At 40.7% G+C, this 15,159-nt stretch overlaps 1 protein-coding gene across 2 annotated transcripts in view; it reads right to left on the bottom strand.

Annotated features, from left to right (window-relative positions):
* Window positions 1–7,387: 7,387 nt before the first annotated feature.
* TRPS1 (transcriptional repressor GATA binding 1) overlaps window positions 7,388–15,159 on the bottom strand; it is a 405,556-nt gene continuing 397,784 nt past the window's right edge. For both annotated transcript variants that reach the window (XM_045007716.1, XM_045007717.1), the window contains one exon: window positions 7,388–13,540. In XM_045007716.1, the coding sequence (XP_044863651.1) occupies window positions 12,479–13,540 (1,062 nt within the window). In that variant the 3' untranslated portion in view covers window positions 7,388–12,478. The remainder of the gene's footprint in view (window positions 13,541–15,159) is intronic.

Here is a 15,159-nt window from a genome sequence, read left to right as displayed (position 1 = left end):
ATCCATCCTCTTTGGAACCCCCTTTCAGGTAGTTGAAAGCAGCTATCAAATCCCCCCTCATTCTTCTCTTCTGCAGACTAAACAATCCCAGTTCCCTCAGCCTCTCCTCATAAGTCATGTGCTCCAGCCCCCTAATCATTTTTGTTGCCCTCCGCTGGACTCTCTCCAATTTATCCACATCCTTCTTGTAGTGTGGGGCCCAAAACTGGACACAGTACTCCAAATGAGGCCTCACCAGTGCTGAGTAGAGGGGGATGATCACATCCCTTGATCTGCTGGAAATGCCCCTACTTATACAACCCAAAATGCCATTAGCCTTCTTGGCAACAAGGGCACACTGTTGACTCATATTCAGCTTTTCGTCCACCGTAACCCCTAGGTCCTTTTCTGCAGAACTGCTACCCAGCCATTCGGTCCCTAGTCTGTAGCAGTGCATGGGATTCTTCCGTCCTAAGTGCAGGACTCTGCACTTGTCCTTGTTGAACCTCATCATATTTCTTTTGGCCCAATCCTCTAATTTGTCTAGGTCTCTCTGTATCCTATCCCTACCCTCCAGCGTATCAACCACTCCTCCCAGTTTAGTGTCATCTGCAAACTTGCTACGGGTGCAGTCCACACCATCCTCCAGATCGTTAATGAAGATATTGAACAAAACCGGCCCCAGCACCGACCCTTGGGGCACTCCACTTGATACCGGCTGCCATCTAGACATGGAACCATTGATCACTACCCGTTGAGCCCGACCATCTAGCCAGTTTTCTATCCACCTTACCGTCCATTCATCCAGCCCAGACTTCTTTAACTTGCTGGCAAGAATACTGTGGGAGACTGTATCAAAAGCTTTGCTAAAATCCAGAAATAGTACATCCACTGCTTTCCCCTCATCCACAGAGCCGGTTATCTCGTCATAGAAGGCAATTAGGTTAGTCAGGCATGACTTGCCCTTGGTGAATCCATGCTGACTGTTCCTGATCACTTTCCCCTCCTTTAAGTGGTTCAGGATTGATTCCTTGAGGACCTGTTCCATGATTTTTCCAGGGACTGAGGTGAGACTGACTGGCCTGTAGTTCCCTGGATCTTCCTTCTTCCCTTTTTTAAAGATGGGCACTACATTAGCTTTTTTCCAGTCATCCGGGACCTCCCCCGATCGCCATGATTTTTCAAAGATAATGGCCAATGGCTCTGCAATCTCATCGGCCAACTCCTTTAGCACCCTCGGATGCAGCGCATCCGGCCCCATTGACTTGTGCTCGTCTAGCTTTCCTAAATAGCCCCGAACTACTTCTTTCTCCACAGAGAGCTGGTCACCTCCTCCCCATACCGTGCTGCAGAGTGCAGCTGTCTGGGAGCTGACCTTGTCTGTGAAGACAGAGGCAAAAAAAGCATTGAGTACACTAGCTTTCTCCACATCCTCTGTCACTAGGTTCCCTCCCTCATTCAGCAAGGGGCCCACACTTTCCTTGACTTTCTTCCTGTTGCTAACATACCTAAAGAAACCCTTCTTGTTACTCCTAACATCTCCGGCTAGCTGCAACTCCAAGTGTGATTTGGCCTTCCTGATTTCACACCTGCATGCCTGAACAATACTTTTATACTCCTCCCTGGTTATTTGTCCAATCTTCCACTTCTTGTAAGCTGTTTTTTTGTGTTTAAGATGAGCAAGGATTTCACTGTTAAGCCAAGCTGGTCGCCTGCCATATTTACTTCTCTTCCTACACATCGGGATGGTTTGTTCCTGCAACCTCAATAAGGTTTCTTTGAAATACAGCCAGCTTTCCTCGACTCCTTTCCCCGTCATGTTATTCTCCCAAGGGACCTTGCCCATCAGTTCCCTGAGGGAGTCAAAGTCTGCTTTTCTGAAGTCCAGGGTCTCTGTTCTACTGTTTTCCCTTTTTCCTTGTGTCAGGATCCTGAACTCGACCATCTCATGGTCACTGCCCCCCAGGTTCCCATCCACTATTGCTTCCTCTACTATTTCTTCCCTGTTTGTGAGCAGCAGGTCAAGAAGAGCTTTTCCCCTAGTTGGTTCCTCCAGCACTTGCACCAGGAAATTGTCCCCTACACTTTCCAGAAACTTCCTAGATTGTCTGTGCACTGCTGTATTGCTCTCCCAGCAGATATCGGGGTGATTAAAGTCACCCATGAGAACCAGGGCCTGTGATCTAGCAACTTCTGTTAGTTGCTGGAAGAAAGCCTCGTCCACCTCATCCCCCTGGTCCGGTGGTCTGTAGCAGACTCCCACCACGACATTACCCTTGTTGTTCATACTTCTAAATTTAATCCAGAGACACTCAGGTTTTTCTGCAGTTTCATACTGGAGCTCTGAGCAGTCATACTGCTCTCTTACGTACAACGCAACTCCCCCACCTTTTCTGCCCTGCCTGTCCTTCCTGAACAGTTTATATCCATCCATGACAGTACTCCAATCATGTGAGTTATCCCACCAAGTCTCTGTTATTCCAATTACATCATAATTCCCTGACTGTGCCAGGACTTCTAGTTCTCCCTGCTTGTTCCCCAGGCTTCTTGCATTAGTGTATAGGCATTTAAGATAACCCGCTGATTGTCCCGCTTTCTCGGTCTGAGACAGGAGTCCTCCCCTCTTGTAATCTCCTGCTTGTGCTTCCTCCTGGTATCCCACATCCCCACTTACCTCGGGGCTTTGGTCTCCTTCCCCCGGTGAACCTAGTTTAAAGCCCTCCTCACTAGGTTAGCCAGCCTGCTTGCAAAGATGCTCTTCCCTCTCTTCGTGAGGTGGAGCCCGTCTCTGCCTAGCAATCCTTCTTCTTGGAAGACCATCCCATTGTCAAAGAATCCAAACCCTTCTCTCCGACACCATCTGCGTAGCCATTCGTTGATTTCCACGATTCGACGGTCTCTACCCTGGCCTTTTCCTGCCACAGGGAGGATAGATGAGAACACCACTTGCGCCTCAAACTGACATGCCCTAAACCAATCAGTGCTACTTACAACAACAAAAGAAACACACTGAGCTGCAGAGGGCTTGTGACTTGGATCCAAGCAGAACGTTGCGTCAAGACAACCTAGGAAAGCTGCTTGGGGTGTCAAAATGATGTAAAAGAAAATTGCTGCCTCCAGGCCACTCTGTGTACACACATCCCGATAGCCATCAGTGGTGAAAAGGCACAGAACAGCTACTAAGAGATGACTACAGCTGAATCCATGAGGAAAACTAGACTTGCCTATATCAGGAATGACATTTCAGGGAAGTGGGGGAAAGGGAGAGAATCATCTGACATTTCCCCATTTTTATTCCTTTTACTTCCCTACTCTCTTAAAGGACCCAGTTGCAGTTATTTTTGGTGAGAAGCCTTCAAAGCACTTCTCTCTGGTATCCATCAGTCCAGCCCCTCCAGTCAGGCAAAGGGTGTTGCTGGAGAATAACAAAAGGCACTACCTCATCCATGGGCTGATAGTTTACTACAGTTAGGGCATGAGCCAATGCCCATTGAATTCAATGCCCTTAAATGCATCAAATATTCTTACACCCTTATGTCAGCTAACCAATGTATATGACATACATATTTACCAAATATTATGCCTCTTTGCTTCATCTTATGTGATCACATCATACGATATCATTAGGGCTTCTGGTTTTGGTGTATATTAATGTCATTGGGGGGTTTATTCGTAGCAATATTAAAGTTGTATGTAGATGTCCAAAAAGGGGGGGGGAGTTCCATAGCTTTTTCTTTGGGTTTACTGTAATCAGTAATATACAGTGGTGTATATTGTAATGAGTAATCTCTTCATAATGGTCCCTACTGTGCTTTAACATAGCATTTTTTTTCAAATAGCACTATGTTAAAACACACTAGCGAACCTTTAGTGCACACGAGCATGGTCTACATGGACCAATTAATATGCAACAGAGCACTTTAGAAATAAGACCCCTGTAGACCACTGCTCTGCGTAGAGAAGCTGTTAGACACAAGCAACCATTTCCAGTGTTTTATCTGGTGTTTATTTGATAAACACCCATTTCTTTTTTTTTTAATTGGGGATTTTATCTGCATTTATCAGTTAAAACCTAAAATCAGAAGCCCTGAATATGCAATATTTTCTACAATCCTAGATTAACATGTGTAGCAACTTGAAATTTCTATCTTTTTTGTGTACACTTAGACTATTTTCGTGGTCATAATGGCCCAGAGTATCTGTGTCATCGTATACTTTTTATGGGATAAATTCTCCTCTTTCTAAGATGTCTGTAAGTAAGTCAGGCAGAAACCTTGTATTATCCAATTTCTTTTCAACCCACAGTAAAGCCTTCCTGCAGAAAATTAGCAAAGGCAATTTAGCTGCAAACTTAGGTGGCCTATATGTGGCAGCAAATCTTCACGATTACTCTTTGTTGTTATATTTAAACTGCAGTATGTTGTGTATAATGTGTGTGTGTTAATGGTGTACTTTCCATGTAAATGATTTCCATGGGCTCAGTTGTCTAACATATACAGAGAACATAAACATATAAGATGTTAACCTTAGTCTTTCTTTAGCGGGTTCAAGTCACAGCCTTTATACATTACCTTAACACAGTTTGTTTCTTTCCCATTATTTTAATCAGTCACATTTCTGATCTGGGCCACCTCCGCTGACACTGTATCAACTCTGATGGAGTGTTAGGATGTACATGACAGAACTGTCACAATATCAATCTCACCATTAAGATGTCATCCTATGATAGCATCTGGAACTGAATCAGACACTTTCACTGATGTTGTAACTGCGAAGTGTGAAAGACACTTCTGTTCCTTCAGATGCGCACGAGACACTTTCATTTACAATGGGCACCACTTAAAGTGATGTTCTGTATAGAAGCATTTGCAAGGGTCTTCGGGGAAATCAAGGGAAGCTGGTGTCAGTACAAACACCGCCTCTACTAAGTTTCATCAGTTCCCACTGTCTATCATAATTACTCATCAGCATTAAACTGTCAGTGTTGGGAAGAGAAGAGTTTTCCACTGACCCTCTACTGTTTTGTTGATTTTATAGCCCCACCCCATTGTCAACAAAAATGTAAAGAGCCTGAGTTCACTTAACAATCAGCTGATTTTGCTTTGAGAAATTTTTTAAAGAAAAATATTGTTGGTGGGAAACTATCTACCTCTGAGAACATAAATTAGAAAGCAACCTATTTCCACGTTGTACCCTTCCCTTACCATACAATAGGCTCCATCCCAGTTATTCTTTCAGTTCTTTTTGTTGTGCAAACGGTCGTCTTATTCTCGAATCCTGCTTTGCCTTGTTGCCTCATGCATCACTACAATTGGGACCAATACAGCCCTGGAAATTGCTGCTACTTCAACAAGGGATGGGACATTTGGTATGAATTAAAATATATTTTTGTGAGTTTCCCCTAACAGGAGAGCAGAGATTGGTAACAGAGTATCAGTGGGGTTACAAGTAGAAGGGAACGGGATTAACAGAGCAGGCAGAAAGTTTGCAGAACAACACACAGCGAGCCACACGGTGACCAGCTACTGCAATGATGGGGTCATATGAGCACCTAGATAGAAAGGTGTGATATTAAACTTTTCCATTTCTTTCACTTAAAGATGGAGTGTAGTAGCAAAAGTGACACGGTAAAGAGGGAAAAAAAGGATTTATTCTGGAATAAATTTGACTGTCACCATCAAAATAATACATCATGAAACTGGCGAAATGTACACTTGGCTAGTTGTGAGTATGCTGTTTAAAACAAAATATCATACTTACCGCAGAACCATTCACATTTACTAGCTCCTTCATTTTTTCAAAATACCAAAAGGCCATAGTGAGAGGGCGCTGTCCTCGAGATTGTTGCTTTGTTGTTTTCGTTTGAGAAGCTATTTTTAACTCCAGCAATTGAAAGAAAAATAAAAATAGAAACTTTTAAATAAATAAACCCCCCTAGGACCTGAATCTGAATTCATTTATGGTGTCAGTTAGGAGTCACTGGAGTTATACCTGACATAGTAAGATTAGAATCAGGCTATTAAAATCTATTTTTGCACTCTAACATTATAAAATGATTTCACCATTTTATGCCACTTTAAAATAATAGTTTGCATCAGGGCTGACAGCCTGTCAGCCATGCAGATGAGACAAAAAACTATGAAGAAATGAAATTACAGTGTAATGGAAAAGACGGCTGGAAGCCATACCACTATGGGCAGTGAGCTCATCAGAGCATATACACTAAGCAGTGTTGACTCGGTCACTACTTAGATGGGAGAGCTCTGAGGAAATCTCCAACAGTGTGGCAGGAAGTGGTGGTGGTGACTTTGTAGGTGGCACTCTTTGCTTGTGAGTCACTGTTTAATCAATGCTTTCTGTGATGCTAGAGAGCACTGTTCTGTGGGAGGTGCTGACGTGCGGACAAGATGTAAAACCAAGGCTCTGACTACATGAGGTTATTTGAAGGTCATGCTGGACTCTGTGTGGAAGGGTAGAGCTGTTAACCCCAACATTCTGGTCTAATCCCAGTGTGAACCTTTTTTTCATGGCTATTCCCTCTACTTCCAGTTCCATGTCTCTCCATGGTGCAGAGTAAACTGTGTTCACAGAAATATAAACCTGAGCGTCTGCAATTTTCAAAGGGCTCAGGATCTAAGCCAAAGCCTATTGAAGTAGTCTTCCATTTGCAGTTTTTTCATTGACTTGAATGTGCTTTGGATCAAGTCCTGTGTCCTTAACTCAGGATTTGGTCTACTGTATTTTGAAGCTCAATATTCTTCTTTAGGTATTTTCTTGTTTAGCCCATTCTACCTATAATAATAAAAAATATAATAATATATGGAGATATACCTATCTCATAGAACTGGAAGGGACCCTAAAAGGTCATCAAGTCCAGCCCCCTGCCTTCACTAGCAGGGTCAAGTACTGATTTTGCCCCAATCCCTAAGTGGCCCCCTCAAGGATTGGGCTCATAACCTTGGGTTTAGCAGGCCAATGCTCAAACCACTGAGCTATCCCTCCGCCAAGTCCCTCAGTCAGCCTTTAAACATAGGCCAGACCACTCCTTTTATCCAGGCCCACTTTCTGCTTTTCCCTGCTGGCATATCTGTGCTGTAGTGACATTACATTATTCCCATAAATGATGACATACACCTTAATTATAACTGGTGGTAAAACTTTATTATTCAAGTTTAGATGTAACAGACATCTTTGCTGCCTGAAGATTGTTTGCATAAGAAATACACCAAGAACATGTTTGTGAGTAGAAATGAACATGCACTATGAGAAAAAAACATAAAACATAAAACAAAAACAAAAAAACCCCAACAACAGAAAACAAAACCCCCCAACATATCCATGTTTTGTACGGACAGGACAACGAGCGCCAACATTCTAGAGTCAAATCAGGGCTACAAGTTTAAAGGGATTTTTGTTGTTTTTTTTTAAAGCAACATGAAATCATTCCATATGAAAAGACATTTCCCCCCTGCTGGTGAATTCTGCTGTAAGTAAAATTTCCAATGGAATTTTGAGAGGTTTCGTCATCCCCACCCTGCCCTTCTTTCCATTAGGCGCTCAGATACCATGGTGATGGGCACAGTTGAAAAACCGGAATACAACACAATATGTGGCTGCTGCCACACAGTGTTTATTCTAAGCACTTTGTCATACATTTACTAAATGTATTTTTAACTAAAAAAACTTGTGATATTTATCTGGTTGGGAACCACTAAACTTTTTTTTTAGTGTCTAAAGAAGAGACAAACCACTTCAGCACCAATATAGGCTGTGTGTTATTAATTATATAGTACCCCAACAGCTGCCAACTCTTGAGAACTTTATGAATCTAATGGGTCCCAACAGGCAGGAGGGAATCCCACTCTTGGGTGGAAAATTCTATGCAAATCACCGCTCCTGGCCCACTCCTCCTTCATGCAGTACCTGTGATTCCACCCCGCCAAGTTTTTACATATGGAAATCATGGAACTAGTGTGACTTTTTCATCTGTTGCTTTTATGGGAGGTAGGGCTGACAAGTCTGTTGCTGACACCTGCCAAAAATAACTTTCTCCACTGGAGTGGAGAGAAATGCATCCACCACTCCTGGTTCTGTAGGAGTAAACCTGTAGTCTCTTTCGCTTTTCCTGACCAGTATTAGGAATAAGATCTCAAGTCAGCCAAGAAAAGTCAATGCACAGGCAACAATGGGAGGATAACTGCAGAAGAAACATGTATTTTTAAATAGCTATAGTTGACATGGAACCCAAACAGATAGTAGAATATATCCTCTGACATGGCAAGCAGGTATTTCTGTCTAATAAATAATATTGCACAGTCAGAAGATGGGCTGCTGAGCCTGTCTTTGACCCTCCCACCATCTGCAGGTGCCAAATTGAGTCACCACATTTCATGGCATCTATATTTTATCACTGTATATTTATCTTAGTGCCGATCTTTTGTCCCCCTTTCAGCTTGTTTTCTGTCAACTGATCTAAGACACCCACAGAATTTCTCATCTTTTAGAGATGTCTCCATATTCCTGTCCGTGATGGCTGGCGCCATTTATTTCTGGCAGAAGGGGGCACAATGGCTAAAAAGTCTCCAACTTCCCTCCTCAGTCTCTATGGATATTGAGCGTACCATATCGATGAAGATTTAAGGGGAGATTTTCATAGTAAACAATGGCAGTTAGGTACCTACCTCCTATTGAAAGTGAATGAGAATCAGGCACCTCGCTACCGTTTGTGCCTTTGAAAATCTTCCGATTAGTCTGGCCAGCAATTAATTAGAATAGTTCAACTTGCAAGAGGTGCTGCAGCACCGTGCTACACGGGATATTAATCCTTAATCAGAGCGAAATACCGAGATTCTTAACTAATGGCAATATTCCTCCTCAGCCATTTTAACGATAGACTTGTTTTGGCTTATGGTTTTAAATGTTTCTACTAACTTTGGGGGCCCACGTTAAGATTGATTTTAAGAAACAATAAGCACCCACAACGGCAATTGGATTTTATGAGTTCTTGGAAATTTAGGCCGTAGGTGCCTCAAACCATTGATGGTTTTGGAAATTTACACCTCAATGTTTTGGAGCTGTACATTGATTTGAAACAAAATGCATTATGGCCAGTAGGTCTGTGCCATCCCAGGCTTCACACTAAGAGCTGTTACTTAAGTCTTTCTTTCTTTCCTTTTTTTTTTTTTTTAATTTCAGAACTTTCATTTTTCTCTTCATTAATATCACCATGTGGAGAGGGTGGGAATCCAGGCTTTTTTTTTTCTTCCCTAAAAAACTATTTTTACTTCAAGAGAACAGGTTAGAACAAAATGTCATTACCTTTAGAAGTAGAATTTTTAGAACACGTCAATATGTCATGGCGAGAACAATGGGTACATTTTCAAATTTAATTTGTACTCTATAGGTACAATGTTAACATTTAAAGCTCTATCCTGCACTCTGCACTTACAAGATCGTATCTCTTCTCATGCCCAAACCTCACTATGTGTATTGGCTGGAAGGTATTTCCCCCATGTTGGCTTCTGCTTTGAGTTTAGCAAGAGGCGTAATGAAACACAGGTCTGAGCACAAATCTTTATGATGAACGTGTGCACTACAGAATATTTTCCATGAAGATGCAGCTTCCAGAAGTAGAGAAGCCACAAGAAGTGCTAAGATTTATAGGAAGTATCCCAACACAGTAATCGTGCCAATAACCTCGAGGCGGTCACTTCAGATGCCAATACAGCTGCTGCTATTTAAGCCTAACAAGTTTTTTGAGAGAGCTGATAAGGACACACACTGGGCCCCTGACATAAGAAGAGGAGAACAATCCATTTCAGTCGACAAAAAACAGAACTATTGTTGGAGAACAATAGTCAACACAACCAGTCATTTCCTGGCACTGGCATTAAGCAGAAGATTCATCTTGAAAAACAAAACAAAAAACAAACAAACAAACAAAAATATAGAGGGAGAGGAATGTGGCACAATATCCTTTGCTAACCTAGAACACCATTAAAGGGTTATAGAATTCAACCATGTATGCTGAGGAGGGATTGTCTGTACACTGCTCACAGTAAAAGTGGCTGTTGTGAAAGAAATGTGTGGAGCAGGAAGGAATGCAAGCCTCAGGTTGAACAATAGCCTGTTTGTGACTAACAAATTAGAGGGATTGTTCAATAACTTTTCATCCGTGTGAAAATGTAACACGTAAAATACTGCCAAGGTCAGCAAGACCTTCGGTGATCAGCTGTGCAAGTGCTTCTCATGCATGGTGAATTTCTTGCGGGCTGCTTTAACTTGGCACATTTTTTCAAAAGACTATCAAAGTGCTGTACATTTAGGCCAGTTCCTCCCCATTTTATACTTTCTCCAGCCCCTTCTAGACATTTCCCATCACCTTCCATTTCATCCTCCAACCTCCCAGTTTTCCCTGGTTAAGTGTCTCATAAGTGCACCAATTTCTAGAAGGGAGAATGATGAATTTCATGTAAGTTAAAAGCAAGAGCCTTTTTATAGTGCTTTAGTGTCAATTACATGGAAGTCTGAGATAGGTGGCATGTAAGTATGATCAGAATAGGACCCTTTACATATAATCTCAAGTGAAGGATTTAGGCCGGATATATTTTTATAGAACATTTTAAAAAATAAAATGCATGAATAGGAAAAAAAAAGGCATCATAATATTAAAAAGACATTTTAAACTTCTGTTGCTGAAACATTCATGAACCAATTGAACTATACCTGCCATTCAACCTTAAGAAACTCAGGCCCTGCACTGAGAAAAAGAAACAAACCCAAACAAAACAAAAAAGCGCCTGCATAATATTGTAACAATGGAGTGCAATGCTACTACAGAATGCAATAAAAACATTAGCGCTGCATAGTCAAACAGCACTTATCAAAATAATTTCTGAAATGTTTCCTCTGAAACACAGACAAAGCAATAAAAAGAGGATATATGTTTATCATTTTAAGCATAACAATGTGAGTTAAGAGCTTAAGAATACAAAAGTACTTGGAATGAATAGTGCTACCCTTTTTTTCCTAAGTAGGCATAAAAATATTTTCATTTCCTTCTTATTTTTCCATACCATTAATATGAACAAATGTCATTCATTTCATGTTATCGTTTACAACTTTAAATGCACACGCACAAAAAAAGATACCTACTGCAATAGAAATAGTTGCTTCATTACCTTGTTTGCTACATTTGCAAATGTAAACAGCGAGGCAGAGCCAGAGCCGACTCTAATGCATGATGGAATATCTTTGTTGCATATGTACACGGTAGAAAATAATTATTCAATATGTCAGGCACCATTATTTGAAATGTAATACATTAATATTTACTAGAAAAATAAGTTTTTTTTCTATTTGTTCTCCCAACTTCTTTAATGAAATAAGTTAATCTGACAGTGCATCCAGTAGCTTGTAATATCTTCTACATCCCTGTGGCAAAATAATAAACTACTGGTTGGGACATTATAATGAAAAATTATTAAAGTCAGTTCTTTTACACTCTTGTAGCAAGCACGGAGGCTTGACAACAGCACCTTTAACCAATTGTTTAATATTTAGTTATTTAGCCCTATTTCCCTGAGCAGTTATGCTGCGGAGCTTTCCCTTCATGGATAGTTTTTACAAAGCTTTAAGTATTAAAAAGTACTATGAAGACATATTTAATGCTACTTAGCAAAAGCTGGTATAGGTTTAGTGAAGAGATTGACTGGTACATATACTGACATTAAGTCTATGTAGAAGTAACTTTAGATTCCAAGGTTTAGAAAGTACAGCTAATCAGAAAAAAAAATACAGCAGGTTACCTTGTTCTATGCAAATTAAGCCCAGAGTGTGGCTTCTATATTGAAGACAATTTATTGGAGCGAAACGGTTTTCTTAGTCTACACTATGCCAGAAAAGGTGTAGTGATAAAATGGTAGCTAAAAATTGGTTGAGTCTGACAAATGTCTTGATGAAACCAACGCCAAAGCTTTGAGGACAAGGTGACACTAAGGCATGTTTTAAGGCAGAAATTAGCCCAAATTAAAAATACTAAATGACTTCTGGACATTTGTATATTTAAGAAGTCTATTTCCTATATACAGTGTGCATTTGTTCACTATACACCTGCCAGCAATATATACAAACATACATTTTTGTATTCTAGCCAGTTACATAATAGCAAAAGTTTTAGTTGTCTGAAAAAAAAATGGCCGCGGATATTTGTCCTGATTCATTGAATTCTAGACAGTTTTGGTGAGCCATGTACCAAATGATTATACTTTTTCCTCTCCGGCCACCATTCAATTTGTTTTTCCTTCTTGGTAACCCTCTCATTAATAACAACAATAATAAAATAAAAAACAAAAGAAAAGAGAAAAGAACAAGGTGTTTTATATTGGATAAGGCATGCTCTCTATATGAAGTGCTTTATAGGTCTTCACAAGACATTACAAGCTATTGAATTCCCATCAAGGAAACCTATTTCTGTTTAATTGTGCTAAGTGCTAAGGTTTTACTCTTTAGGTTTTCCGTTCTTTTCAGCTTGTGCATTGTTCCTGTGTAGGCCCCTCTGGATGTGAGTTGTAAAGTCATACTTGTCCGTGCAAAGATACTGGCATATGCTGCACTGGAAAGGTCCACTGTCGCCATGGCAACTCATATGCAAAGCATACATCACTTCATCCAGAAAGACAATGCCACAGTGCGCACACTTGGTTGAAAGTTCGTCTTGAGTACTTCTATCCACTTTCTCTATTTTTAGTACATTCAAGGGACCTTCATTTTTTACATTTGGTGGTGCCTTACTTTTCTCCTTGGAGGCACCGTTTGCAGTTGGCCCAGGTCTGGAATGCTTTATCGCCAAATCTAGAGGAATGTCATTGTCTGATCCGACAGCTGAAAAATGAGGAGGCAGATTAAAGGTGGGATAAGGCACATAGTTTTGGCAAGGATTTGGTAGGCCAGGCACATGACTCAAGTAGTGTGGATTCCCAGGAACGGACAGCTTATATTTACTCCAGAATCTCAGCCAATCAGCTTCACTCTGAAAGTCATTGTGTACAAATGGAAGTCCAAAGAGTGGGTACTGGTATTTTTCAATGGGGCTTCCAGGTGGTGAATAATTTGGGTGCTTCGCAGGTCTCATGTATTTTTCTATTGGGCTGCCTCTCTCTGAACTTCCTTTCCCTTCTGATATTGATGAACTATTTCCTGGGTCTCCAGAACTTTCCTGAGGACTTTTTATCTGAATGTGCAAAGGTTGCATCCTTTTGTGAATATCCAGAGTTTGACTGACCAATATTGGCTGCTGAGAAGAATGGCTTTTAGTCAATGAACCCTGGGCCTCATATTTACTCAGGCTGGGAAGCTGAATTTCTCTCTGGTGACCTTCAGTTAAGTGATCATCTGACCTCCTCTCTAATGGGCTTCCATTGACTTGTTCCTCACCGCTACCCCTCTGATGTTTGTTTAGCTGCTCAGCCTGAAGTGCTTCTGGGTTAAGGCGCTTTCTCGTTCGTCTCCTAATGATCTGCTCACCATTGTTCTGCTTAATGATGTTTAAAGGCCTGGGAGTCTGCATGGAACACATACATAATAAATAAAAGAAACACATTAAGTAAGTCTTAGTGACAACGTTCATGCAAATCTAAGTTGTACTTGAGTTAAGACCCACATTACAGGAAAGCTTTAGGGAATGTCTACTTCTACCAGTAAACAAGGTCAGCTAAAACACTGGAGGCAAACCCTTTATTTTAATAATAAAGCTATCAACTGATGTCTATTGTTACCACATTAAATCTTCCATCTCGTATCAGTTAACATACTGTATTTGTTTACTTAAAGTCATTAAGTGCCCAACCCAATATGTGCTCAGTGCTCTCAACTCTCCCTGATGACAAGTTCTGTATAAGAGCTAGGTAGTATTTATCATTACTTACTTATTATTATTATTATTACTACTACTGCTATTACTATTATGTTGGGGAAGTCACGAGGAGTGGGAAAAAAATGAAGTAACCTCAGGAAGGGGAGGAAGACAGGACCTCATCGAGTAAGGCAGAGGGAGGGAAATACAGAAGTCTTCATCAGGACAGAGAGTACTTAGATGCAGTGCATGTGGAGAGAGAACTATTATGAGAGACCTCTTATGCGAGCACTGAAAGCACTGTTATAAGAAGCAGAAGGAGCAGGGGGAGGGACCATAGTCAGCCCTCTCCAGAAGAAGGTGGTGAAAGATGGTGCTGAAAGATGATACATGCCACTCTATTGGTCAGACATTAAAAGAGAGCAAGAACAGTCTAAAAGTCATTTCAGTTCGGCGTTCTGGTAGCTGATGTTGATCTCAACCAAATGTGCACAGAATCCTAGGGTGGCTGGGGGCCAACAGACTGCTCTATGCCCTGCCCACTCAGAAGTGCATTTGGATTTTTCCCCCTCTCCTTAACATCATGTTAAAGTGCTGATTAAATTCAATATTTTGAACAACTGGTGCTACATGTGAGATGTTATAATTTATATATCTATACATGGATAACTTTAAATTAACATTAAAAAGTCCAGTATTGGACTTCACTATTTTTATAGAGCTATTTTCTATCTCGACTTGCCATCTTCGTCTCCCCTTTCGCCTATTTCTCCCCCTAAGGTCGCCTCATTCTAATGGCTAATTGCATCCTAGCCACAGCTGCTACTTGTTAAGCTGTTACTTTCTATTAAAAATCTAAATCAGAAGAAATATAAACTTTGATTTAGACGTTTAATAAGTAGTAAAATTTTAACTCAGCGAAAGAGCAGCAACTGAAACAGAGTTATCTCAATGGGATAGCAGCAAGTCTAAAGTGGACAAAATTATGTTTAAGAGAAAAATTGGAACGCTGTAATATAGATATCATGCATACAAACTGGATAATTTACATTATTAATAATCATTTAAACATGCATTAATAGGAATATATACTTTCTAATACTAGCTCAAGGATCTTTTCTCATCATAAGGCCATCCTAAGAATATGTCATAGGAGTAAAAAGGGTGCTCAGTGCTGTTGAACTTCGCTTCCTCTCTCACATGACACTCTTCTTATTCACCCACGGTATTACATTTTCCTAGCAGTATGGATTCCTGACCCAGTTTGACTGCTTAAACAAAATATTAATTTTAACTCGGCATATTACAGGGTGTGAGCCTGCAAATGA

The sequence above is a fragment of the Mauremys mutica genome, chromosome 2 (genome assembly GCF_020497125.1).
Source record: "Mauremys mutica isolate MM-2020 ecotype Southern chromosome 2, ASM2049712v1, whole genome shotgun sequence".
Lineage (NCBI taxonomy): Eukaryota > Metazoa > Chordata > Testudines > Geoemydidae > Mauremys > Mauremys mutica.
This window is presented reverse-complemented; position numbering and strand designations above follow the sequence as displayed.